Source organism: Cottoperca gobio, chromosome 1 (genome assembly GCF_900634415.1).
Source record: "Cottoperca gobio chromosome 1, fCotGob3.1, whole genome shotgun sequence".
Lineage (NCBI taxonomy): Eukaryota > Metazoa > Chordata > Actinopteri > Perciformes > Bovichtidae > Cottoperca > Cottoperca gobio.
The window spans coordinates 2,977,382-3,003,269 of record NC_041355.1 but is presented as its reverse complement, the minus strand read 5'-3'; the positions used below and the strand labels follow the sequence as shown (position 1 = coordinate 3,003,269).

At 42.6% G+C, this 25,888-nt stretch overlaps 1 protein-coding gene across 3 annotated transcripts in view; it reads right to left on the bottom strand.

Moving 5' to 3' along the window:
* The window catches only part of tet2 (tet methylcytosine dioxygenase 2), a 29,474-nt gene extending 4,931 nt beyond the window's left edge, over nucleotides 1-24,543 (bottom strand). The window contains exons 1-6 of one of the 3 annotated variants that reach the window (XM_029442747.1): nucleotides 24,503-24,543; nucleotides 1,088-4,078; nucleotides 915-1,005; nucleotides 711-804; nucleotides 418-626; nucleotides 43-193 (exon numbers count right to left, since the gene is read on the bottom strand). In XM_029442747.1, coding sequence (XP_029298607.1) covers nucleotides 43-193; nucleotides 418-626; nucleotides 711-804; nucleotides 915-1,005; nucleotides 1,088-4,031 — 3,489 coding nt within the window. In that variant the 5' untranslated portion in view covers nucleotides 4,032-4,078; nucleotides 24,503-24,543. Of the gene's footprint in view, nucleotides 1-42; nucleotides 194-417; nucleotides 627-710; nucleotides 805-914; nucleotides 1,006-1,087; nucleotides 4,079-22,244; nucleotides 22,573-24,502 lie in introns of those variants that run through there. The other 2 variants (XM_029442657.1, XM_029442569.1) reach the window with 2 other exon arrangements.
* Nucleotides 24,544-25,888: the final 1,345 nt, after the last annotated feature.

Here is a 25,888-nt window from a genome sequence, read left to right as displayed (position 1 = left end):
ATTAGGATAATACATTATCGTAAAACAATGGTGCACATATACCTCTTTCATATCATCTCCCAGTAGCTTGAATTTTCTTGGGATTTTGCTCCGGGCAAACTTGCAGCCGTTGTAGTACATGCTCCAGGAGCAGCCGAAGGAGAAGGATGCTCCACAAGCGTCAGGATTTAACCCCTGGCATGCACAGGTCCTCCTGAAGAGGGAGAGCAAAATATTTGAATGTGTCATTTTGCCCAGGTTAATCCAGTGTTGGTCAAAATTAATGAATGAGGAATAAATTGGTAAAGGATCAAATTGGACACATTTAATTAATGCAGGGGGGGGGAGCACTTAGAACTAAACAAAAGCTATGTGTTTGGTTAAAAAACTACTGTAACCCACTTGGCCAGACTTGAGTTCTGTAGTGCTGTCACTTACTCCTCGTTGATAGCACATCGTCTCTGGGTGAGGGCTCCATGCTTTGTTAGAGTTTCACGTAGCTCGAGGTAGAGCCGGTCAGCCAGGCTGGGCAGGATGCCCTCCCAAACCAGGATTACTACAATGATGCAGGCTGTCTCACATTTGTGTCCACTGCGTTCCCGCACTAAAACAAGTAGCTTTTCGTCTACACCTGATCGACGAATTACCTGAAACGTGACATGTATAAGAATTTGTGGACATGCAGATATTTGAGGAAAATACGAGGGCAACTGAATTGAACTGGTTCTTACCCATTTGGCTATGGGGCACCCTTGTGTACTTTTTCCTTCCTTGCCGGTGTATATTACCTTCTCAATCCTGATGGCACTCCCAGTTAGACCAGACCTTCAAAGCAAAAAAGAGGCATTAAATTAAACAGTCAAATAGTACACAGCGGTTATGTACCACTGTCCATGTTTAAAGTAATTTTTCAAAAGATCAAATTTGCGGTTAACCTTTTCTCCATCCCCTCACGTATACCGGCAACACTGGGCGCTGACCCCAAGTGAGTGTAGTATGGGCCTTCATCCTTCTCACTAATTTGTTCTAAATATCATAAAGGAACATACATTAATATTTACACACCAACTGATCAATCATGTTTCAGAACCAACATCGTGAGACTCACCAACACAGTGGCAGGATGCAATGTCATATTGTGTTTTCATGGGGGTGTCCAGTAGATTCTTTATAGGGGTATCCAATAGCTTCATAGGAGAGTCCATAAAGCTTTGTAGGAGTGGTTCCTTCTTCGGGGTGAAATCAGGTGGGTTTTTTAGAGCTCCAGGGGGTGGGGCAGCTGCCGATGATTCCATTCCACACAGGTCAGTGTTGGTCGACAGGATTGTGATAGCCCCAGAAGATTCCACCTTGACTTTATTTAATGGATTGACGACAAGGGATTTCTTCTCAAACACGGGGGAAAGCTGGTACTGCCTCAGGCTTTGTTCCATGGAGTCCAGGATGCTTCCCTGCCTCTTGCTTTGCTCGCACATGGGTGTTTGATTCTCCTGCTTGATTTGCACTCCACCTATGCCTGCCTCTCGCATCTGTAACTGCTGCTGCTCCTGCTGATGCTGTGAACAAGGATGCTCGAATCTCGGTTCGTTTTCCATTTTCACAGCTCTCAGGCCATATTTGGGATCAATAGTGCTCTGAAGGGGATGAGGAGGGCCCTGGCGCTCCTGCCTTTGTAGCAGGTGCATACGCAGGGCTGCATGCCTCTGAACGTCTCCATGGGGTGCCAGAGGTAGTCGAGGTCCCCTTTGGAACTGAGCGCATGATATCTTCAGCTGCTGTTCAGCTTTAGGATACATCTGTGTTGATAACTGTTGGTTTAACGTGCCTTGTGGTAAGTGAGGTTGTGACTGTGTGGATGTCTGGGAGAAGTCTGCAGGGTTGGGCTGGTGGCAGTGGTTGTTAGGCCGCTGTGGTTGAAATTGCTTGAGGTTACTGCTGCCTGAGTTTGGTGAAAACTGTCTTTGATGTTGTTGAAGCTGTTGCATCTCTGTTGTGTTATTGTAACTGAAAGTTGCATGATCACTGTGCTGGATGTGTTGGTTGTTGGATTGAGCAGAATTATTTCTCAGAGGCTGGTTGGGTTGAATCTGACCTGGCTGTGGTTGACTGCGAGGTCTGTAATCGGGAGACTTGAGTTGCTGGTCCTCAAATTGTGGTGGGTGAGAAAGGGGACGTTGAAGATGACCGTGCTGTTGTTGCTGCTGTTGCTGTGTTGGTAAAAACCCAGGTGACAGTATATCCTGTAGGTCAGGGTCTTCACATAAATGCTCTGACTGCATCTGGGTGTGGTAGCGGCTGTCTGCCTGCTGATCTTGGTGGAAATTACGCTGCTCAGGCATTTTCTGGGGGAGAGGCTGCTGCATTTGAGGTGCTTTTGAATTTGATTGCTGCCACTCAGGGGCAGTGTTGTGCTGGGCTGGAGCACAGTGTGTGGCTAGGAGACATTCCTGCTGTTGCTGCTGGAAGCTGTTGCTGCTATCTGTGAAACCTGACGGTGTCTGGAATCTTTGCGCTGGATTTGGCTCCAACATCTGGCAGTGAACCTGGGGGTTAGATATCTGCTGTTCTGACTGAGGCTTAGCAGGGAAGCCCCTCCACATGTCCTGCTCTTGTGCCTGTGATGACGGGCCACTTGTTGGTTGCTGCTGGGAATGTGAAGAGTTCAGCTCTACCCAGCCTCTCTGGTGGGGATTTGAACCTGACAAGTTGGCTCTCTGCTGAGACGTGTTTTCCATCCCGTTTTCTAACCCAGCATGATGTGGCTGCTGGAGACTAGGCCCCATGGATCCTGTACTGTCAGCTCCATGTGAGTTCCCAACATTCTGTTTAAAGGTCTGGGGTTGAATCCCATACTGTTGACCTCTGTCAGTGCCATGGCGCTGATGCTGACTAGATCTGGGTTCTTCACTTTGCCCCATCTTCTGTATCCCAGAGTTGGGAAAGGGGCCATATCCACCTGTCTCTGCCGGTAGAGTGTTGCGCTCCAGAAAAGAGTTCTGGTTAAACTCTTGGTTGGCCTTCGCATATATATCTTGAGGATTTGTGTCGTCTGGATAGCTCCGTGGGCCATTTTGATGTTGTTGTGAGCTTTTGGCAGTATTTGTAGGTGAGATCATGCCAGGCAACTGACCAAGAGACAGCTCTTGACCAGAGTAAGATGGTGGTCGCTGCTGATGCTGCTGTTGTTGTTGCTGTTGCTGCTGCTGCTGCTGTTGTTGCTGCTGCTGCTGGTGGTCTGCTTCAAAGTTGTTGGAGTATCCATTCACTACATAGTTGACAGAGTTATAATTGTTGCCATCTTCAACATTGCTCGATGCCCCAGGCTGCTGTTGCTGCGAGTCAGGCATCTGAGCTGAATTGGGCAATCCTGAGGTTAAGGGAGGCTGAGCACCTTCACTGGGCTGCTTATTTGCCAATGAACCATTGACAGCATCTAGCTGTGGCCCAGATGTTTGTGGTGCAATTGACACTTGCTCAGGATAATACTGAGACAAGGTTTTCTCTAGAAGATCGCCTGGAGTGCTTTCTAGGGTTGAGGGGGGTGATACTGCACCGTTTTGAATCAAAACTTGTTTATTCCTTGGCAGAAAATTACAGTTCCTCTTGTCGAACTTAATCTCTGTCTGTGGGGTATTGCATTCAAACTCTGTTGCCTTTGTCAATGCAGGAAAGCTATCCACCAAACTGGAGCTTATGTCGTCATTTCCTTTAATTTCAGAATCTACTTTAAGTTTCTTGGGCTGAAAGGACTGCTCAGTGAGTGCATGCTTTAACTCTCCATTCATCAATTCTCCATTCATCATGTAAGATCCTTGATCGAACAGCCCTTCTACTGAAGCAGGACTGTTGCAGTTCTCCCGGTGCCTCTTCAAGGAGTTGGCACCTGCACTGGGCTTGTAATGGTTCCAATTCGTATCTCCAGTGATCTGCAGAGGATCTCTCTCTGAAGATTGGCTTCCATTCTGGAGTTTGCGAGAGATGTTGCGAGATGTGCCAAATTGTGATAATATTAAACTTTCTTCCGTCTCATGTCTGGCCTGTTCTGTTTCCATCTGGCCTGCTCAGAGTCCATCCACAGGGCTGCCCTCTGTCCGTCCTGCTGGGCAGAAAGAGGGAGAGAAATATTTGGTTACATTATTAGTCAAGCAGAGTTATGTTTTCAAATACAACAATATGTATTATGTAAAACAGAGTATACAGGACCCATTATTTCCCACAGGCAACTTCATGTGGTCAAATATGCTGTGCTGGCCAACATCTAACTTCAACAGTTTTCAACTAGAGGCTTAAAAAATGGCCTTAGTGAGGGGAATATCAGAAGAGTAATGTAATTGCCCAGTATACGAAGTGAATGGAAATATGCGTTTCCTTTTGAATACCCTTATCTCAAACTGAATGCTGTGTCTTCCTGTTGTGGATGTGGATAGTAAATGTTTACTGTCACCTATATAACTGACATGACTACATTGTGTGCTTACAAATCTATCTTTCTCAGACAAACACAGACGGGACTTTATGTATATCCACCTTCATTCCACTCTAAATAGTATTAGACCATTGCAATAGTTTAAAATAAAAACACCAGGAACATGCTGACTGGACTTAACATGCAAACCAACAGCTTCTCGCTTCCTTTCAGACACATTCATCCCACAATAGCGTGCGGTTCCATTCTCTAGATGCTGACCTCAGTTTACTGCCACAAACATGAGTGAAGTAACTTGAAATATAGAGTAAGATCTTTTTTTTGTTTTCCTTCTCTGAGTTTGGTTTATTGGTTATAATATCAAAGAACAGAATATATTATGAACTAAACATGTCTAATTGTTTGAAGGCAGTAGACTACAAGGTTACCGTCCCAGATGGTAGATGGGAGGAGGACTTGGCTGCGTGTCAGCTGTTCACTTGTGGTATTCCACACCCTGAACGCATTGTAATGTCAAATATGCAAATACAACCCTCAAGTTTGAAGCCTTTTGTTATCAGGGTTAAACTCTAGCATAGTAAGCTTGGTGCCATGAAGCTATAATGAGTACAGAATATAAACTCACCCCCACAAATGTTTCCCATCTAAACCACCCTGTTAAACTTCTTTGTTTAATGTTTTTCAACTCTTTAATTTAACAGAATGTTATATGTTGGTGGAGCTGGATCTAAGGATAAATGCAAAAAAAACCTGGTGGCGTCAACATTTCACATGGTAATCTAAATGAGTGTTTTCTTCTCTCTGGTTTCAGCATTAAATGTAGCATGCAACACATAAAACATCAATTTAGCAAAACATTAACGCTACTTCTGGACTTAAGTAAATAAAGCTGACAGAGAGTTCCGATATAGGCTAGATAAATAAGACAAACTGTGAGAGCTTGAGATCTGTAGGTCTGGTGACAAACTCATTTAATAAAGTCATAAAAGTAAAGTATGGAAAATAAGATCTCTGCAGAAAGTTAAGCAGCTCACGGTTTCATTTCTGCTCTCTCTTCCTAAAGCATATAGATTCCAGTCGAACATTGATTTCTGTCTGCCTCCCTCAATTATTAATGCATGTCACATCCGCAGCATCTGCAAAACAATTCCAGAACGCAGGCACAAAGAGACGCAGTCTAATCCATCATAATTATGAGCAACATGTCTTGCAGATGCTAATGGGATGAGCAGCTGACGAGCACCAAGAGGGGATTCAGTGTTAAAGTAAAAGAGTGTGGAGCAGAGAAACTGAATGTACTGATAATGTAGATTCATGCTTTGCAGGGGGTGAAGGGAGTTCGGATGTCCTGATACAGTATACATCACAAAACTTCAGTTTGTCCTCAACGTCACTGTTATAATTGCACTTGTATCTTGCATGTCTTTTCTGTTTACTGCTTTATTTCCCTGGTTTTGACTCTGTTGGCTGGTTTCAAAAAAGAGAGACACTTCTGTTTAGCCTGTGGTAATCAATATCAAATGCACCTTTGTTTAAAAAAGCATTATTTTCCTGCATATGTTGAAGGCGAGAGAAAATGCATTTTCCAGACTTTAATCGGTGTCCTGAGGTTTTGTCTGCCTGCACACGAGCATCCTACAGCCACAACCACCCACTACGATGAACACTCACAGGAATATGCAACGCCTGGCTCGTTTAGAAAAGTATATGATCCTTTTTTGATTATTATTATTATATTATAGAATATGAAACCCAAAAGTCTGGATCCAGTTTTTTGTACTGTAAAGACAACATATGTTTTCCACTTAGGATCGCATACCTAAGCTCAGCCAACACATTTTATAAATGCAACTGAGATGGTAAGTAAACTATTACATTTATAAAGTCTACACTCATGATCAAACATTTGTGATCATGTTAAATAACATTACATGATGGTGACACGTATGAGAGGATGCTCTAAATATACTAATTCAAACAGACATGTGATCTGTCTGTCGTGGCTCAGATCATTTTTCACCCTACATGATGATTAGTGGAAATGTGGGGGCAGCTTTAAAACGCTTTCTGTAAATGATCATGGTGTGCATTAAACAGCAGTTTGACAACATATGTTCATCAAGGCCCTTTAGGGTCCTGCTTTATGTTCTTATACAATTAGATCAGCTAAACTCTGTATGTACCTAACATAAGTAAATAATGTCCTTGGAGCTCTGAGCGAAGACTCGGGTCACAACTGCCGGCAGCTTTGGTAAAGTTCTGAGAAATATGCTATACAGCCTTTGAAAACATAATTGGATCCAGCTTTAGATTCCCACAAAAGCCCTCCTGTTAATGCAAACCTACTATAGGCTCACTATAGGCACTGACTAATGTTTGGGGGGGGAAAGGAAAGAAAAAATAGCTAAATATTTGAGGTACTATAGCATGTTTCATTTGGCATGATCGTGCTCTGTCATTGCGCCTGATTACCACATCTGGAAGCCGTTATAGCTGCTTATGATTCTGGCAGAAGAGCCGTCGTCTTCAAACATGTTTTATTCAAAACCCGATAACCTTTTCTTTTTTTTTTATATTTCTATATTAACAGTATCCATTTCAACCACAACATGCATGGACCTTTAAAGATCATGTACTGTACATTGCCTCCTTCAAGAATGAGAATAAACAAATGTAAGGTTCAGCGATGCATCGCAACTCATGGACACATCTAAAATATAAATTAAGATTTTACTGTACAGATGGGTGATATGAGTTAGGAAATTATATATTTCATATATTCATGTCTCTTGGGTAACTGTAGACCGAGCTGCTTTGTAAAAAAAATGTCTTTGAAGGTCTTAAAATGAAGCAACTGCAGCTTCAGCTGACATGAGTTTTATGTGAAGAACTTCATATTCCTAAGCAAAAACTTTTAAAAAGACCTTCAGAGCACTTCAGAGATGGTATTTACTTATTTCCTCAACCATAACCATGACCTAACTGGTGACATGGACGATGAGCGAAGGTTGCAAATGTGTCCCAGTCGAGCGTCTGGATCGAGACACCCTTCACAGGAAACGGTCAGGCCGCGCTCTGCACAGGCAGGCGAGCCGGTCAACATAATGATCTCCTTCTCTGTGTCAATCACCCCTCCAGGACATTAGCAGCCCTCCAGACCCCCAAAGTTAGCGTGCTAAATCTCCCACTAACGAGGCAAGCTGTTACAAGGGTGTCTGGAAGCTCCCAGCGTTGTCACAACAGAGCAGCCAGCTGCCTGTTAGCAGGTGGAAGAGGGAGGCTGCACACTGAAAACAAAGACAGCTCTCAGGTCAACGGCTGGGAACAAGAGCCTAAAATGTGTCTGTTTGTGTATTTTCATAAACCTTTCTTCAAATGATCAACTTTATAAGAAAGAAATGCAGTTTGTGAGTTTGATATAAATATATGTTTGACATTTTAAAATATGGTTTGGGAGGGTTTCGTAAGCCAGAAGAACAGAAAAGTTTATAAAGAAGTAAAAAACTGCTAAATCAACGAGCTTTGCACGTGCAATAACCCTTTAATAGATGAATAGTTAGAAGGAGAACAATGTACTTAAAAATGCCCCCAAAGAATCCCTTCTCTAATGGCTTTAAGATGATTTATTTCCTTAATGATGTGGTCCGACTACAGACTGTCATCTGAGAACTGGGCCAATGTAATTAAAATGTAAAATAGCGTAAGACAACGTATTATTCCACTAAAAGCAAGGATACAAACATTGTGTGGGTAACTCATTAGTTATATTCAGACAGCACTGGCACTGGAAGACGAAGAGTCTCGGGCAACAAGTTGCAGAACTAATCTCCCTTTTGCTGCCGTCAGACACGGACAGATGTAAAGTGCCACAGTGGGACGCCGCCACCACCAGCATTGTAATCAGAAGTGACACTGAGCCTCTTTATGATTATGTCAATGTTATTAAAATTGAAATGTGTTATTTTGACAAATGAGTGCGAGTACACCGCGTGGGGGTTGTGAAGCGTGCACGTCTCCGTTTGATGAATTGGTACAACGTAACATTCGGGGATGATCTCTGTGACAGATCTGCTGATTTGAAGATGTGATGTAGCTTGGTTGCACGACATGAAGAGGATGACGTGACGTGACGTGGCTGTGATCGTCACATGCTACATTGCGTGCAGAGAGAGGCGAGTTACGAGCTAATTAATCAGTCTTGATGACGATGTTGCAAATGGACGAAGAAAAATGACAACGATTAGCACTGTGTCCAAGCCAGCAATTTACTAAATGATCATTTCCCGCTTGATTTGTAATTTCGGCTTAAATATTTACTAAAAACCAGCTGCACCGAGTTATGTACAATATATCATTAACGTATACAGAAAACAACAAAACACACACTTAAATTCAGAAGTTAAAACCTCATTCTTCATTCACCAGGGGTGTCAAACACGTGGCCCGGGGGCCAAAACCGGCCCGCCAGAGGGTCCAATCCGGCCTTTGTAGCTACACTGTGATCTGTAAAAAAAGTTTTTAATTTTTTTTTTATCACTTGAGATCAAATTGTGCTGCATGTGGCCCCTGAACTGAAATGAGTTTGACACCCCTGCTTTAAAGTCACTAAGGGAATATCAGTTTTAGTTAGTTTGGTTTGAGAGGGAAAAGGAGTAAGCCAATGCTCCCACCTCTCTGAACTCTTTCACATATAAAGCATCTGATCCCTGCGAACGTAACAATGAGGTAAGCGGGTGAATACCACTTCCCGACCCCATGTGACTACTCCTTTTGTTTTGTCTTGCCCTCAGTGCAGTCTGCAAATCAGTAACTAAACCAAGAGGTGAACACTGGGCGCTAAGCTGCTTTCAGCACAGCTCCACTCCTTGCGAGACACTCCGGGCTTTGCGAAGGACCGAGCGGAGCCAAGCAGCTTGTCACAGTTGGATACACCCACACTGACAACAAAAAAAATCTCTGCAAACCCAGAACAAAGCCAGAGATCCCAGCTGAGTGTGTGTGCGCGCCTGTCATTATACACACACACAAACACACACCAAATACAAAATGTTATAAGTCCGGCTCCGACTGCGCTTCCTTTAAGACATTTGCAGTATTGAATCAATCATTTATCAGACGGGATTTACAGGGTGATCTATTTTTGCTCCGGAAGTAGAGCACTAAACTAAACCAGAGGCTCAGCCGTGCGGCGGCTTTAGTGCCTGTTAGAAGTTATAATGCTTTGATCTATTTTGGTTTTCTTTCTAGTAGATAATGTCCACCAGAGAAATGAGAACTCTGTTTTTAGTTTATGATATGACTGAGCTTGTTTGGCTTAAACTGGATTCCCCACAAAGCTTTCTTTCCCTCCAGAAGCTAATGTCTTTGTCTCTATACGCTGTTGTTTGGCTTCCCTCCCTCTCCCACAGCCTCACCTCCAGTCCTCAACCCTGTAATTACACTTCAGGTTCCTCTGTACTTCTACCATCTACTTCCCTCCCGTTAGTCTATCATCTAGCCTGTGCAGTCATGAACGCTGTTGTAGAAATCTAGTTGCCCATAGTTTTTGCCTCTGCAGCTATGTATTTGCAGGCATTTGTAGATGGTGAGTTGCTTTAGTGCTTTGCAGCCTGGGGGCAAAGGTGGACTCTTGGACACAGTGTGACCAGTGTTGTAAAGCAATGGACACAGTTTGCACAAGAGTCATTTAAGGATGGTAGTTAATGCACCTTATTTTAACAATTAAGTGTCTTGTTTTGAATATAACTGCGCTTAACGCAGTGCAACTTGTTTCTGTTTGTCCATCGAATTGCTCGAACGATCCCTTTGTTTCAACAATCTGAAAAACTTGAGCTACAAATCGCAGTTATTATGAACAGTTTGTGCTTTTTCCCCCGATGCTTTGTCTTCAACAAACTTTAATGCGCCAGACTCACACTGTGTTTTTGTTATCCCCAGAGAGAGCAAGTGAAATATGAGAGCCGCTATAGTAGATGAGGTCTATTTGGCGTGACTTGGCAGCCGTATGTGACATTCACCGCTAACGACAGCTGCTGGGAAACTCAGGTTGAGACTTAGGCGGCTCTGCAAAAGAGTCCCGCTGTTGTAGAGAGAGAGAGAGAGAGGGGAGGTGTGGAGCAGCACTGTAAATCAAACACACACTTGCCAAGCCACACCGCTGTTTTGCAGAATAGCCCTAAGAATAAACCATAATCTCAAGTGTATATTTCCTTTTCTTTGCTGATTCTGGCCCATTGGCATCTTCCTGTTTGATAGATAAGAACATGGGAGCGGTCCAGAGACTATAAATCTTTTTAGAGAACTTATTAAAAAGGTAAAAACCCACATGAACTGAGTCTGTGTATGCATTATTAGCACTAATATTCATCATAATATCACTTGACTACATATTATAACTGTAACTCCACGACTATAACTCGCTGAACAACCCAATATTAATGTGAAGTATTGCTTGCTGCTCTTAGCAACTTTACTAGTTTATTAACCATAAGTATTAATACTACTGAGAGTATTGATAGTGTACTGATAATACAATCTGACGTCCAGTCTTGATATGTGTCTAATATGACTCAGACTTTCATTTAATTGCTTATATAAGTGTCAAAAACATTATGAAAAGTCACTGGGAAGAGTTTCTATAGGAAATATCGGCTTGGAGATGAACCGACGTCTCACTTCTTACCTGAGCAAACATAAATACAAATGATGATCTGGAAAAAGGAGATAAAGATAAGTCTAGTGTGACAGACTGGAGTTAGACAGTTCAGACTGCACCGGCAGAGCTGCGAGTGAAACCTCATCCTTAGCAACCCCTACCCGTGTAATTAGGTCACATGACTTGCATTCTACAGTGTTTTAAATCCCTCCTGTAAATATAGAGCTGGACCCGTTGCTCCGCAAACCTCGTGACCTCTGACAAACATTTTCACAACTCTGCATTCCAGCTGGCTGCGAAAACAACAAAGATGAAGGCTCGAACACGGCGTTCATGTTGTCTTTACATAGCCGTGTTCTGTAAGTGTCCAACGCCTTTTGTTGCATTTAAATTAAAACTAAAACAGTTTTATCTTCGTCAAAGACAACTGTAACTATTTTAGTCTAGTTTTGTATTTTAGTGTTATTCATCAGATCATCAGAATTTAGATTATTGCTAAGCAGGTTTTATACATACAAGGACTCTGCTTTGGTGTGTAGTGGTGCAAACATTAACACAGTACAAATTAAAATAAGAGCAAATACAGAATTTTAACACTTCAGTCAATCTAGTTTTATTTCTTACATTTCTTTTCAAATGTAATTATTTATTTGTTACAGTTGTCACAGTTAGTGTTTATAGATGGTGCCACGACTAACTGGAAAACAGTCCTTAACCCCCTAAAGGTAATTATTAATTGAATTGCTGCTATGGTCATTGAAGGCACTAAGTGTTATGTGCTGAGGGTCTGATGGCACATCCTGAAACAGCTACAACGATAACAGGACTCTTTATGCACACACTGACCCAACTTAAGGCAGTGTTTGATTAGTCCTTGAGACAACCGTGTAGGCATTTTGAATTATGACAGTGCATGACATGTGGCTAGCATATGAACAGAGGGACTCTACTGGAGAGTTTGGGGGAATAGTTAAGGGGAGTGGGGAGGGGGGAGGGGACTGGAAAGTTTGGAAGGTCAGAACACACCAAGTCATAAAGCACAATGTGAAGTGAAGTGCTCGTAGCATGTGTTGTAACTGACTGTTGGTACTACAGGACAGATGTTATTTCATGTGCAGCGTCTCGCTGGGTCTCTCAGTCAGGCACCTCACACTTGGGATTTGTGTCACATGTCACGCTCATGTACAATGCATCTCACATGGTTGCTCGTGCCTCCTCTCTCTCTGTCTCTCTCTCTCGCTCTCTCTCTCTCTCTCTCTCTCTCTATCAGTCTGAACATATGACACTCTCCGGCCCGGGCGAAGAAACAAAAGGCCCCTGTGTCTGCACTCGTTTCTATAATCCTCCGAGTGTACATGCTAGCCAGATCACTGTTACATTTTCCTCGGGGAGCTTTTAGATCTTGTGGCTGTTCTGTCACATGAGCAACCTTAGCAACATGTGGGATCTACATTCTGATGCAGCACGGAGAGAGAGAGAGAGAGGAAATATCTTAACAAAATCAACATGAAAGTGAAGTCTGGAACACAAACCTAGATAAAAGTAGACCACGTACACGGGTCAGATCCTTTGTCAGATCAGAGTAACACGTCTTTTTTCTTTAAAGGAATATTTGGACATTGTGTGTGTCTTGATACCACTCTCATGCCTGAACCATAAATAGAAAGCTACGTGTCATTTTTACATTTTGTTTCGACAGTTAAGATGTATTGTGCTGATCCCTGAGCGTTAGAGGTTCTAGTAGGAAGTGTTGTCACTTTTGGACAGAGCTGGGCAGCTTTCCCCACCATCGATCTTCATATCTAACTCTCAACAACTAAGCAGAAATATTCCTTTAACACTGCAAGAGTATCTGAAATGTTACGGTCTCGCACTGTTTAGATGAACTTTTATTGATGTGAAGCTTTCCCCCTGAATCCATCTGTCTCCTGTTTGGGCCGGACACAGCTTCTGTTTTAGATTAAGATGATCTTTTGAATTGGTCACTATAAGAACACAGAAACATGTGAAGGTTATTAGCAGCAATGCACAAGCTTGAGTTAGTGATGTGACTCATGTTGCTTTCGTTAATTACAACAAAGGAGAGGAGAGGAGGGAGTCTGACTTAGCACCGTGCAACCTCAGGCCTAGTTGTTCTGTCAGGTAGAGAAGTGCAGCTTCCTGTTGACGCTCACTCTGGCCTAATCACTACACAGTGACGTAAAGATGGCCGCATCACATGACAGCCTGAAGCAACAGCTCTCTGTTGTTCCTCCCTCTTCTATGCTTCCCTCTCCCTTCATGGTGGATCAAAATAAAAAACAGCGCAGCTCTGCAGGTACAATCAGCTTGCTGAGAAATAGAATGCAAAAGAACAAATACTTCATTCTTTCAAGTAAATATGACGTAAAAAAATCGACCTTTTGGGGATTTTTAGCGATGCAAATCCAAGTAGTATTCAGTATCTTGTGATTATTAGCTTTGAATCCGGAGACGAGATTAATAGATTAAAGCAGAAACACCGAGGACCTACACTTCTGTTTGTGACTTCTTCCCTAGAGAGCCTCCTCCGCTTCCTTGAGAAGAAGGACTCTGTACGATCTGCATTGTTCTTTATGTCTAATGCGAAACAGATGTGGCCGACTTGTGGAGATTCCCACCGCAGCCTCTGCCAACGCCTTTCTGTCATTGCCTTCTCTTACTGTATTGTGACATATTTGACTACAGCATTTCTTGATTAAGGTAATTTGCACTACTTAGCATTATTTGATTGACTTCATTCATTTCCCATTAACATTGAAGAACCCGGAGAAATGTACAAATGTCTCATTAGTATCAGTTTGAGTGAAGTTTTGGGAATATGGATTAAATATGCACTTAGACGTGAAGCTATTATATGTATAATCATCTCTATGGTTATAAAGTGGAGAGGAAATACAAAGACTTTGATCCAGAGTACAATTTGTACAATGTTGTACTACACAAAAGGGAAGATCAATCCATTTTTCATCTTTCAGGGCAGCAGCTGAATGAACAGAACATTGGTGATTGTTAATATATGTGTGCTGACTGCATAAAGCAAATAATAAGTGCAGTTCTTATGTTGCTAACTGTTAGAGCTCCCTCAAGGTATCCAGATACACTCCAGAGAGGGTAAAGATTAACCGCCACCATAATAATAAACCCTATAAACGTGCTCATAGCCATAATTAAAAGCAATGTCAACACTAATCCTAGATTGTTTAGATAGTTTTTTGCGCTCAGGAAGGAGTGGACGAGACACATGAACGTATATTTACTCGTAAAGACCCACAAGGTCTGAGGAATATAGGAGTCAGTGATTTGTGGCAACCTATCAAGGACACGAGGACACGACAGGTTTTTCAGGGGCTGAACTGTTTTAACTTGATACGGTCCACATTGTGGATCCAAAGGATCTACAGGATCTTCCTCAATGAGATTTTCTCTCAACTTATTAATACAAACTCATACTTTTTGGTATGTTATGAATATGATTGAGTTGTCAGTGACTATGAAGAAGGTGTGAGCCTCATGTTGATGGTAAAGGTGACAGAAGAGTTCTTGAGAATGACCTTGGTATGTGTAACTCAACAGGCTTTGTTGTGTCACATAATCCCCGCCTCTGTACGCTTCTTATACAACTTGTTTGGCAGGTATAACTGCCACACACACGCAAACCATCCAACTGTCATATTGACACGGATCCACTTGTAATTGCTTCATAACAATGTATTTATTCTAATTGCTTTTAAATTATAAACACAAGAACGTGATCATTTGGCTGACACTGAAACCGTGCCGAACGACTGCCGATAACAAGCCTCAATGCCATAGATCGAATCTTTTAACCATCAGTCTCTTCCCTGCACATTTCAGCTCAAGGCCTTTTACACGCATGTCGTGCAAGTGGAGGGAAAGTAGTAAATCCTGATAGTACGCAGAAGTTGTACATTAGCCCCAACTTCCTAAACCTTAATTTCCCCTGTCGAATCAGCACAAGCGGAAAAGAAAAGCCTGCCTAACTAAGAAGCACACTGTGCAAAGCTTACACACAGAGTCTAAACCTTTTTCTGTGCCTTCAAGCTGCATCACATGGAGGCTCTAATTAAGGAACGGGCTTCTGAGCGTACAACCCCGCTAACCTGCCCCCCCCCCACCCCCTACCCCCTCACAATGCTGCCCCCTCCACCCGGTCTGTCTCTTTCCCCCTCCAACCCTTTGTCTATGCAACAGTCAATATATCGGACTAACTTGATGAACTGTGCGCAGAGCAAAGTTAATTTCTCTCAGAGTGCACGGTAGCCATGGCGACCATCTTATGAGCACTCCAAAAGCCCATCTGGTCTAAACATTACCGCGGCACGGCTGACTGCAGAATGGGCTGCTTTGCCGCGGTGTGCACATGTGCTTTATGCATTGATCCCGCCAGTAAATCAATAGTGCCACATATCCAGAAAGCCGACATTTGCACGTGCGAATCAACACCTTCAAAATTTGCATTTTGTAGAACTGGGTTAAAGTTTTAAAACCGGTGTTTAAGAAGATGTGGATTAAAGTTTCACTATTTAAAACCTAAGATACTGTTTGTGTAATCTTGAGCTATGCCTTTTATTCATTAGAGACTTCCAAAGAAAGATGTTGGTAGTTGGACGACAAGGAATACTTTATATTGACCTTTTCCTCCCTCGTTCGTTCTCCCATCCACAATCTGGCAGGAAATAGAAAACTTATACACAAGCGATGAACAAATGCTGATTCCCATGTTTCTTCAATTCACCCTCTCGCCTGCGAGACTTGGCACATTTATTAAGCAGATATTTCCTCTCTGTTTGTGTGATCCAGATCCAAAAGAGTTTCCAATTAAACAGGAAGCGGAGGTGAACAGTAAACAGAGCGCAGGGAAACATTACAGGAGGGAAATTAAAACATGGCAGTGAAGAAATTCCAAATGGACTCAATCAACCAGATTGATGGAGTTTCAGATTGTAGTTTATTGTGAACAGTAAGTTTGGCAATCTCTCCTTTCTTTCTTCTTCTATTCATATTTAAAAGTATATTGTGGTAGTGTCCACAATATAGCGAATGTAGAGATATTCTTTCCCTCATTGGTTTCTAAGCTGCCTCTTTCCCTATTTCTGTGATCCATGATATAAACTCCTAACTGCATTTCTGACACCTCAGAACTTCACAAGGAAGTACCGAGATGTTAAACTTGGTCTGTGTATTGTTTTAGTGTTCACTTAAAAACAAATATAAAGTATGTGTGAGCTTCAGGAATCATCAACAAGCCAGTGTTTTATTCAATATGTCGAATTCCCCACCGACAGAACTCAAACTGGATCCTGACTGGGATCATTTGAAACAGAGTGCCCCGTCACGTAGTCATGAATGTGCGTCTTGTTTCACGGTGCTTTAATGTGTTGTTTTATCTGTGTTTTCTTATCGTGAGTTCTGACTTTTCTGTTTTAATGTTCGTATCTATGGTTGAGAGTGTGTTTTGTTTCGCCTCTCGTGTATTTGTTGTTGAGTTTTATGTATTTCTAAGGCCCATCTAGGGACGGGCATTGCAATTTAGCTTAGGCTATAAATGCTGTGTGCGGCATTGGTTTATATGCATACCTGTCCCTATACAAATACACAAACAAATAAAAAATGTTTATTACTGCACAGAAACTGTATTTGTACCTTTGTATTTTGGTAGGGAGTTCCTATCCATTCAGACCCATCGCTATAATCTTAAAGTTAAGGGTTAGGGTTTGAAACTTTCCCAATATAAATACCTATATGGACGCAAAGCATCTTTACAGTTATCGAGCACTACGGCTCCGAAAGACACCAGCTGCTGCGCTCGTACATTCCGCTTAAGAAACCTAATATTGACCCTCTGAAGTAGTTAGTGATGTCATTCAGAGCCATTGGTAGGGTTACGCTTCTGAATGACATTCAGGACCAGCTGTCTGTCTTTGCGCTCCTGGCGCAGACAACAGGGGGCCATGGGGCATAACCTTTACAATGACAGCTCCTAGCAGCCAAACCGTACATATCTGACAGCCATTTTAGAAGACGGTTAACATCCATGGAGGCAGTTGTTCAGATCGCCGTGGTACCCATTGAGATTGCGTTATCATGACAGAGCTTTGTTGATCATGAGACAGGGGCATTAGTTATGGATATCCCTTTTCATATATTGTTCTAATTAAGCCAATTTGAACAGAAGACGCATTTTGAAAAGCTATAAATGAAAAGAGTCTGTTGGACCTCTCAGGATTAGACCTGTGACAAAGCCTCCTCATTGTCACAGAACTGGAACTGACCTCTATACCTTTTGACATGCAAGTCTTATTAAGAGTTGGATCCTCGCATGAGATTAGGTCACTTTTCAAGATCTGTAAGGCATATTGACAGCCTGTGTGCAGGGTTGCTTCTTCTTCATGCATTGTTCCGCCTATGTTTGAAAAGCGACCTCTCGGTTGGTGAGGGAGCATCTTCTACTTTCCAACAGTGCTCTCTGCATATTTTCACGTTTACTGATAAATAATCTTTTTTTACCCTCCCTTTCAAGTGCTCTAGCTTTAGCTCCACTTCATTTATATATTCACAAAATGTTATTTTTACATCTAGAATCCGTCAAACCAAGTCTCAACAAATAAATAATTCATATAAAACTGTGCAGAGCAATGAAACGCCCCACTGTGGACTGGAATGTGCCTTTACCGTGCAAATATTGCAATTTTGTTTTCATGACCGGAAGCTGCAACTGTAAAGATAGTTTATAAAAGCATCTGGCTCGACAGAAACATTTACAGCCAGTTTGATCTCCCCACCTGGCACTATTAGGCCTTTACCTGCACAGGAGCTATGCGCTATTAGAGCAGCATCAACATAAGAAAAGTCTTGTTCTTAGCCTCGTAGTCTCGCCTAACCCTAACCCTAACCCTAACCCACGCTCTCGAGCACAGATGCTGTTGTGACTCTTAATTTCCTTTTTTTTTTTTTTTATTCTTAACTTTCTTTGGAGAGGAACCGGCGATACAGCATTCAGGGAGAATGTCCAAGCGTAGGAGAAGCTGCCCGGCAAGAGGCGGGAAGGGATGCTATTCGCTCTGAGGGCGGTTACGTAACATCTCACTCGCCTCTCACTGTACGGAATGCCAGGATAGTGTTTGTAAACAGAGCGGCCATGTGCGTGTGCTCACGTGGAGGAAGCTTTTGAGTCGCTGCCCTCGCTGTCTCACCCCTGAGGTAAACCCTGACATCGATACGTGCTCGCAGGGCCAGCAACACTCCCTCCAGCCCTTTGCCACTCAAACAGAGCCTTATCACTCTCACTCCATAATTATGCCTCGCCCCGACTAACAACACACGGCCTTGTGGAAAAAGGCCATGAGTCATATTTGGGATTCACAAAGTGTCTGGTGTGGCAATTGCTGATAACAGTTTTGTTTCTCAGGCTCATAAAAACATTATTATTATTACACAATTCCAGTGATGACCAATTAACCAATTGTAGGCACATAATCACATCAAAGTCTCTTTAACAACGAAGTGCCTTCAAGGGAAAGCCAAGATTCTTGTTGGGCTTTGCGGTGGATCTGGTGAGACGATTATTGATAACGGACTTTGTTTTTGTGATTTGGCTTCAGTTAAATAATTTGGTTTATTTTCCGAGAAGATAACCACATAGCTATGTCGAACCCACAATGTTTTGCAGTTAAGTCCAGATGAAGAGAAGTGATTCAAAAGTCAAAAAGACCTTTTGATACATTCAGCTGGCTTCAGAACTGATAAACGTAAAGCATGTGTAGACGTCCAGTAAATGTTAAACCTCACACGCATGTCATGCTAAATAAAGTGGCATATGGCATGCAGTTAAATCTTCTCTATCAAGAGTCCACAGGGACGTCTGAGCTTATTCAACCTTATCCTGCCAATCCTGCTTTGCTTTCATCACTAAGACATTTCTTATCTGTTGCAAATCCTGTTTGAAAATGTTTGTAAATGAGCAACTACATTATGGCACTAAGATTCCATTGCTGAAACACTTGATTGTGGTTTGCTGCTTCTCTCTTGCTCTCCACAGAAAAACAACCCCCAATAGCAGACGAGAGGGAAATCAATATTGAAGAAATCAATACAACACTCAGTATCGCCATTTTGTCTCAGGAAAGTAGTCCAAGCTATGACCAGCACAGCCAGTCAGCAGGTAGTGCAATATAAAATGTCTAACCTGCCACTGAGGCTTCTCTGTATCATTTGGTGCAACAGCCCCTGGCTGGAAATCTGATGCGTGGGCTGGACAGAGCAGGGTCAGAGGTGAGGGCTTGGGTTAGGGCTTGGGTATTGTAAGTGGACAGCATTGTTGTGGAACGCTATGGCAACTGGACATTCTTCCCAAAGGTGATATTGTCTTTGCTCTGGGAGTGACATAAAGGAGCCTTACGGCCATGACGAAGGTGCAAAACCAATGGCAGTGCTTTATCTGTAGGTGTGGATAGATGAGAGAAGCTATGTGCATGTGATTGATCTATCTGACCCTTCCCCCGCTCCTTCCCCCTATTGGCCCATTAATGCTCTGGTGCCTTGTCAGTTGCTGATGTAACAGCAGCCATGCAGAGGCTCATGAAAACACCTCCAGTAGGATTGCGTGCTGTTATTTCTTAATTTTTATTATTTTTGAATGTGGCATTATTATGCTGGTCAGGATTAGCATTTGTTAAATCCTGTGTATCGTGCAACTGCACACAAAAGGGAACATAACTTGTGCAACCACACGGTGACAACAAGCGTTAGTAATGTGCTTTTAGTAGCAAGCAATGCACTGGGTGATGCAATCCATCTAAACTATGCAGTAGATATAGTGTGGAACGTGGCGTTTAATGTGCTTATGGAATAGTTGGAAATAAATCACACAATTGAAAATAGACTACTCGATGCACAACATACAGAACTGCCTAGTTTTGGGCTATTTTGAGCCGTTTGCTTTCTCTCTAGTTATCTAAATAAAACACAAAAGTTCTAACTGGTGTGACCTAATCTGGCCTTTCACATGAGACATTATCCACAGTGTCTTAACATCGTAGATAGGGCAATGGGATCACCACACACAAAAGCGTGGATCACCTGATCTCATGCTACTATGGAGAACACTCCTGCTTAAGCGCTCGTGTTGACACTACGCAGTCAATGACCATGCTTGCCATTTCAAAACACAGCCATGCCGTTGCATCAGAGGAGTAACGCCACCATTGTTGGTTCGAAAGTTTCCTGACAGTTTACAAGGACTAAACATGAGATTATCTTTCACTGCAAGCAGATTATATTTTTAGTAGAGAGTACGAGAGTGTGTCGTAGTGTAGGGGCTGCATCGTAAGAAATGCAGCATGTAAACACAAACATTTTAAAACGACTTCACTGCCTCGTCGCCTCCTCTATAGTTATCCACGTGTTTCATTAAATGTCACTGTTAACAGTCTGAACTCGCAGCTTTAACTTCATAAAACGGAGAACTTCAGCAATCAGCATCGCTTCTCCTGAACGTTTACACTGCTAAATCACAATGTCTAATTTAAAGTCAGGCATTATTCTGCACCTTGTAGCCGTGCTTTTTACTTGACTTTTGACCTGAGGCCATAATGAGGTTACATTACGACTGTAGGCAGCAGAACACACAAGCCCAATACACAAACCTGAGTGAGATCAGTTATAATCTCACAGTTATAAACGGGCCATTCTGATGTTAATCTTAAGAGTAGCACTTCAGGGGGAAAACAACTAACAACCAATTAGCTAAGTGCTCATTGAGATAAGAACTGTTATGTCCTATAACACATCTGGATTTAACATGTTGTTATCACGTATTTAACTAGTGTTGCATACAAACACAAATCCACAAACTGTTAAGAGTACGCAGGTGTTTGCCTCCATTATTGTAGTTTACTTCTCTATCTGTGCAAGTGTTAGGTTACCAAGCTGCTGGTCTACAACAATCCCTTTTAAAATGCATACAGATCACACACACACACACACACACACACAGTCCTCTTTGAACTGTCGATAATCTATTTGTCAATAGCTCTGTTTCAAAAAGAACACAGCGAGTCTGATAGTTGTGACCTTTAACTGCTTGTGCTGCATTAGAAATGTACAATCCTGTCAACTCTCTGTGTGGTTTAGCTTCTCACAGCACAGTCGACTAAACAACTTTGAGAAGTAGGATGTGTGTCGCTGCTTTCTGGCAACAATCCCTTGTTTAGCCTCTAGTTAAAAACCCTGCTCCAGAATGACCATTCTTGTTCCCCCAGTTAATGGTGCAGTAGGATAGAGTTTCATTTCCTTCAGAGCTTTCTGACCTTGTCTGCCTTCACTACACTCACGCCACCACAGTTCTCTTCTCTTTTCACTTCTCCTTGGGATTTGTCTTTGTGTCTGCTTGTCATTCAGTGGTGAAAGCAATGCAAGCTGATTAACAGAGATACACAAAGCCAGAAGCTATTCCAGTTCTACTGCTGTGCAGACACTTTACTGCTAGACACGTCCAGGTTGGACTTTTACTCTCCTAGTGAACAGCACAAACAAACACATACACAGCCATGGAGATGAATATGAGAAGCTACAGGGGGTAACACTGCCTGCATCTTAAACCGATTCCATTAAAATACCATCGTTCTGTAATAGCTAATAATTACACATAATTGTTAAAAAATAAACCCCTCTTAAAACAAATACACTCACACAAACGCATACCTATTACACACTCACACACATCTTTAAAAAAATGTGTTTGTAATAAATAAAAAAGAGCAAGGTTGAAAGGTTGAGGAGAGAAAGAGAGTATAATACAGGCATTTAAATGCTTAAAGAAAAACTCCTGAACAAGCAGTCTAAGTACACCATTTTCTATGATGCATTCAAAAGCAGCAAGAATGTGCAGGGAACACAGAACGCACAGGAAAACACTGAAGGTGTCTTTTCAGATTGAGCTGAGGCGAAAAAAGGAAAGAAAATCGTCAGCCATGTTGGAGTAGCTTTATCTAATATCCCCTCCTTATTATGTTGGCTCTTGCTTTTACGGTGGGGGGACATTTGCTCCACCTCGCCTGATAGAAAAAAAAACACCAAAAAATACACCCAGTGTTAAAGGGGAAACGTGTAAGCAAAGTATTAATACACTAAGCAAATTCTCACCTCCTTTTTACGTCCCTCCACTTTGTAGAAATTCCAACAAACCGTCTGGATCTCCTCTTTAACAAATCCTAAAGGGCAGCCATCTTGCCTCCTTCTGTTCTTCTATGAAACAGACTATCCTCCACATCAATATTCATGGAAACCAGTCTGACGTCGGCTCTCATCATCAGGAGCCCGGGTGTCGCTGTTTTGCCCGCCTGAGAAGCACACTCATATGTGTCTCTGGTGTGAGGTGGCAGAGGCGCAGAGTAGACAAGATGTTGTTGCAGGTCAGGGGGAAGAGCCTTACTTTACTGGCAAACTCAAATAATCACAAAATCACTTTCCTGCTGAGTCCTCCCACACAAAGAGACAGGTTTTCTTTCCCTCCCCTGCTCCCTCCTCTTTTTTTTCTTCTTCCCTCAGCCGCACACAATAGTGAACACTATAGTGATGGCTGCCCTGAAGCACTGGAGTGGATTTAGTGAGCAGGACAGGACTTTACCCACAGTGCACGTTATGTTGAATATTGCACTGGCCTCAACTGTCTGACTGAGGCCGAGCAGAAGAAGCCTCCACCCCCTTCCTTTCCTCAGACAGGATGCCGAGTGACTCAAGGTTTTTCCCTCCCTTTTCACCCCGACTATCTCGACTTCCTTCTTTCATTTTCTTTCTTTCCTCTGTCACTGGGTACAGAAGTTCCCCTGTTGTGTAATAGCCCTTTTTTTTTTTTTTTTTTTGAGCATTACAGCAACACTCAGAAGTGGCCTGTTTGGAGTCCAACCAGTTGAGCAATGCACTCATTTCCAACGGCTGTGTCTTATTTTGGCACACCGCAGCAGACTGGCTGGCTCACTTTTAGAGCGTAAGACAACTCTCCAGCCTGCTTACAAGCAGAAACTTTGCTTCATGCGTCTGCCAAGACCCACCTCCTGTTGACACTGGCCACGTGGGCTTTGCAGGAGATAGAGAGAGCAGTGTGAGAGAGAGAAAAAGGGGCTTTTAAAAGAGCGATTTAAAAATACAAATTCAGCCCCGGAAGGGTTGTTGGAATAACACGTATAAAGATGTGTTGTAATCGGGAAAGTACTTAAACCTCTGCTGCGGTTTTACAGCCTTATGCAGAGCTGTAAGTCTGAAGTTTAGTTTGCAAAGTGTGCAAAACATTTAGTTTTTTGCACACTTTGACTTTAAAAGGTCATTAACATAATCTCCCACACACAGTTCCCCAGATGTCCGCAATAATACAACGCAGCAAATGCAGGTTTTTAGAAAAAGTACGTTAGTATTTTTCCGCAGTATTATGTTGACAAAAACATTTTAATTTCTTAACATACGGTCAACAGCTTTAAACCCACTGCCCCCCCCCCCCTTTACTTTACTATTTAATTCCTCTTCTGCTTTACTAACAGGTGGGTCCTGTCTGAAAATAATCTGCCTTTAGCTGCAGTTCAGGCTTAAAGGGAGACCCCATCTCTTTCCCAGCAGCCCCTGCTGCAGTGACATTTGTTGACTCAATAGTTTCAGGCTCAGAGCAGAAAAGGAGATTTGTTTTTACACAGAATGGGGGAGGGGAAGAGAGAGAGAGAGAGAGAGAGAGAGAGAGAGAGAGAGAGAGAGAGAGAGAGAGGAAGGAGGAGTCACTCTAGCTGCAACTCAGATCCTGTAAAGAAAGAAATGGAGCCTTTTACTTCAGGTCTGTCTTCTCTCTTTACATAACGCAGTTGTTACTCTGGTGGAGTTTCAACTGTTTAAACCACATTAAACAGTTGCAATTAAGTCAGAATGGGTCATTCTTGCTGCAGGGAAACGTCCTCATTCATATCCTCTTAAAACTGATCACAAAGGAGGAGCTATAGGCCGATTTAAAATGACAAGGGTTTTTAAGCTTTGAGATGTTGTGAAAAACAGATGCAAATAAGTATCAGAGAGAAGCTCCTGATATGTGCACGTGCCACTACAGTATACAGCATTTATAAAGCATCATGCTGTTGTGAAATACAGTATTATTTTTAATCAAGAAGACTGAGCTGATATCACAAACAGCTCTACGTCTGCGTGATAGACCGACTGTTGACTGTGGCGTGTTTATTCTCGTCTGTTGTGATAAATCCTTGTTTGCATAGTCTAAGGTAATTTGAACTGCAGCTAATGGTTAGAGAGCTTTAGACCACGCGTTCAAATCCCCAGATGAGTTGTGAAGAACGTAGAAGCGAATGAATGAAAAGCCCCCCCCCCAACTGCAATCACAGCGCCCCCGAGCAAGGCGGTAAACCTACCAGTAAAGCGATGAAGTGTTGCACGATGTGCCGCAGGGCGTTCTGCGGTTGTTTGGACTGGTCAGCTTCCTTCCATGTCCCCGGTCCGGCTCCCTCAGGCCGCTGCTTTAACAAGAAAGTGAATTCAGTCAACGTGTCTGGTTGGTTAACATTTAAAGCAACATAATGTGAGATTTGGTATTTGTGCAAGTTAGCGCCCCCTACAGTTTCAGAGTGCAATTCACCTAACCCTATCGACACGTGCATTTGTTGTGATTACATTACATATGATGAAAATCTAGCAAGTCGACAACTTTGTGTCTGAAAACCTCCTGATCCCAGGAGTTCAAGGCTCCTGTGCTAACGGTGATAACGCTAACTGAGCTAACAGCTAACTAGCTAACAGCAGCTACTGTTTGCAGCAGCTAGCAGTTAGCGTTACTTTAGCAGCAAGTAAAGCTTTCTGTTCATCAGGGAACTCCATAAATCACTGAGAGTCAAGGAAAATAATTAGAAAACTATGAGTCGTAAACTTCTCTCGGGAGATCGTACGACGCGCTGTCCGAAGTTAAATGGTGCAAGAACTGGAGTTCGGGGAGCAGAGTGGCGCCATTCTCCCTATTACAAGTGAGCGTATCATCAAAATGATTTGGAATTTGTCACTTTTAAGGTAAAATAGTTACATAATATTGCCTTATAATAGACATGGTAGCTTTTCTCTATGATTAGTTAGCTGCAGTTAAGCTAACTTGTATACGCGCTTGTATATTGTTTTATTTAAATATGTATTTATTTGTCACCATTAAAATTAGCAGGGCTCGATTTGCAACCACAGCACTCCAAAAGTGCAGTTCATAAATTTATCGGTGTTTATCTTGCATGCAACTTTTGGCTCGTGTATTGCCGGCGGCTCCTTGCTTCCACTGAAAGCTACTGTAACTAGTAAATCAGAGATTATGTCGTCGTTCCTCTCACCTCGTCACATTTCAAAGGACTGGAGGTGTGTGCCCTCACCTCATCTGTAAACACAGAGCTGTGGCCTCGTGGTGACCCAGGGTCATCAGAATTCAGGCACACTTGCCACTTGACTGATTTCACACCTAAAGATGACGATGAGCATTAGAGACCGTTTTACTCGCCGGGCCCAGTGCTCTTGTTGATTTATGTCAAAGAAAACAAAGATAGGATCTTATTCCGGCTCCTCAGGTCAAAGATCTCTGCTCTTAAGATCTGTGTGTCACTATAAGCCACGCGGTGGTTTATAGTCCTCCTCCCTCAACAGGCTGTTGGCTCTTTCATGATGTGGTAAAGCATGAGTTTGCATTATCAAGCTGGGTGGTGAAACCATTGAGGGAAATGAGTCATTCTTCTCAGCCTTTTTACTTGCCATGTGAGGAAATGTGACTG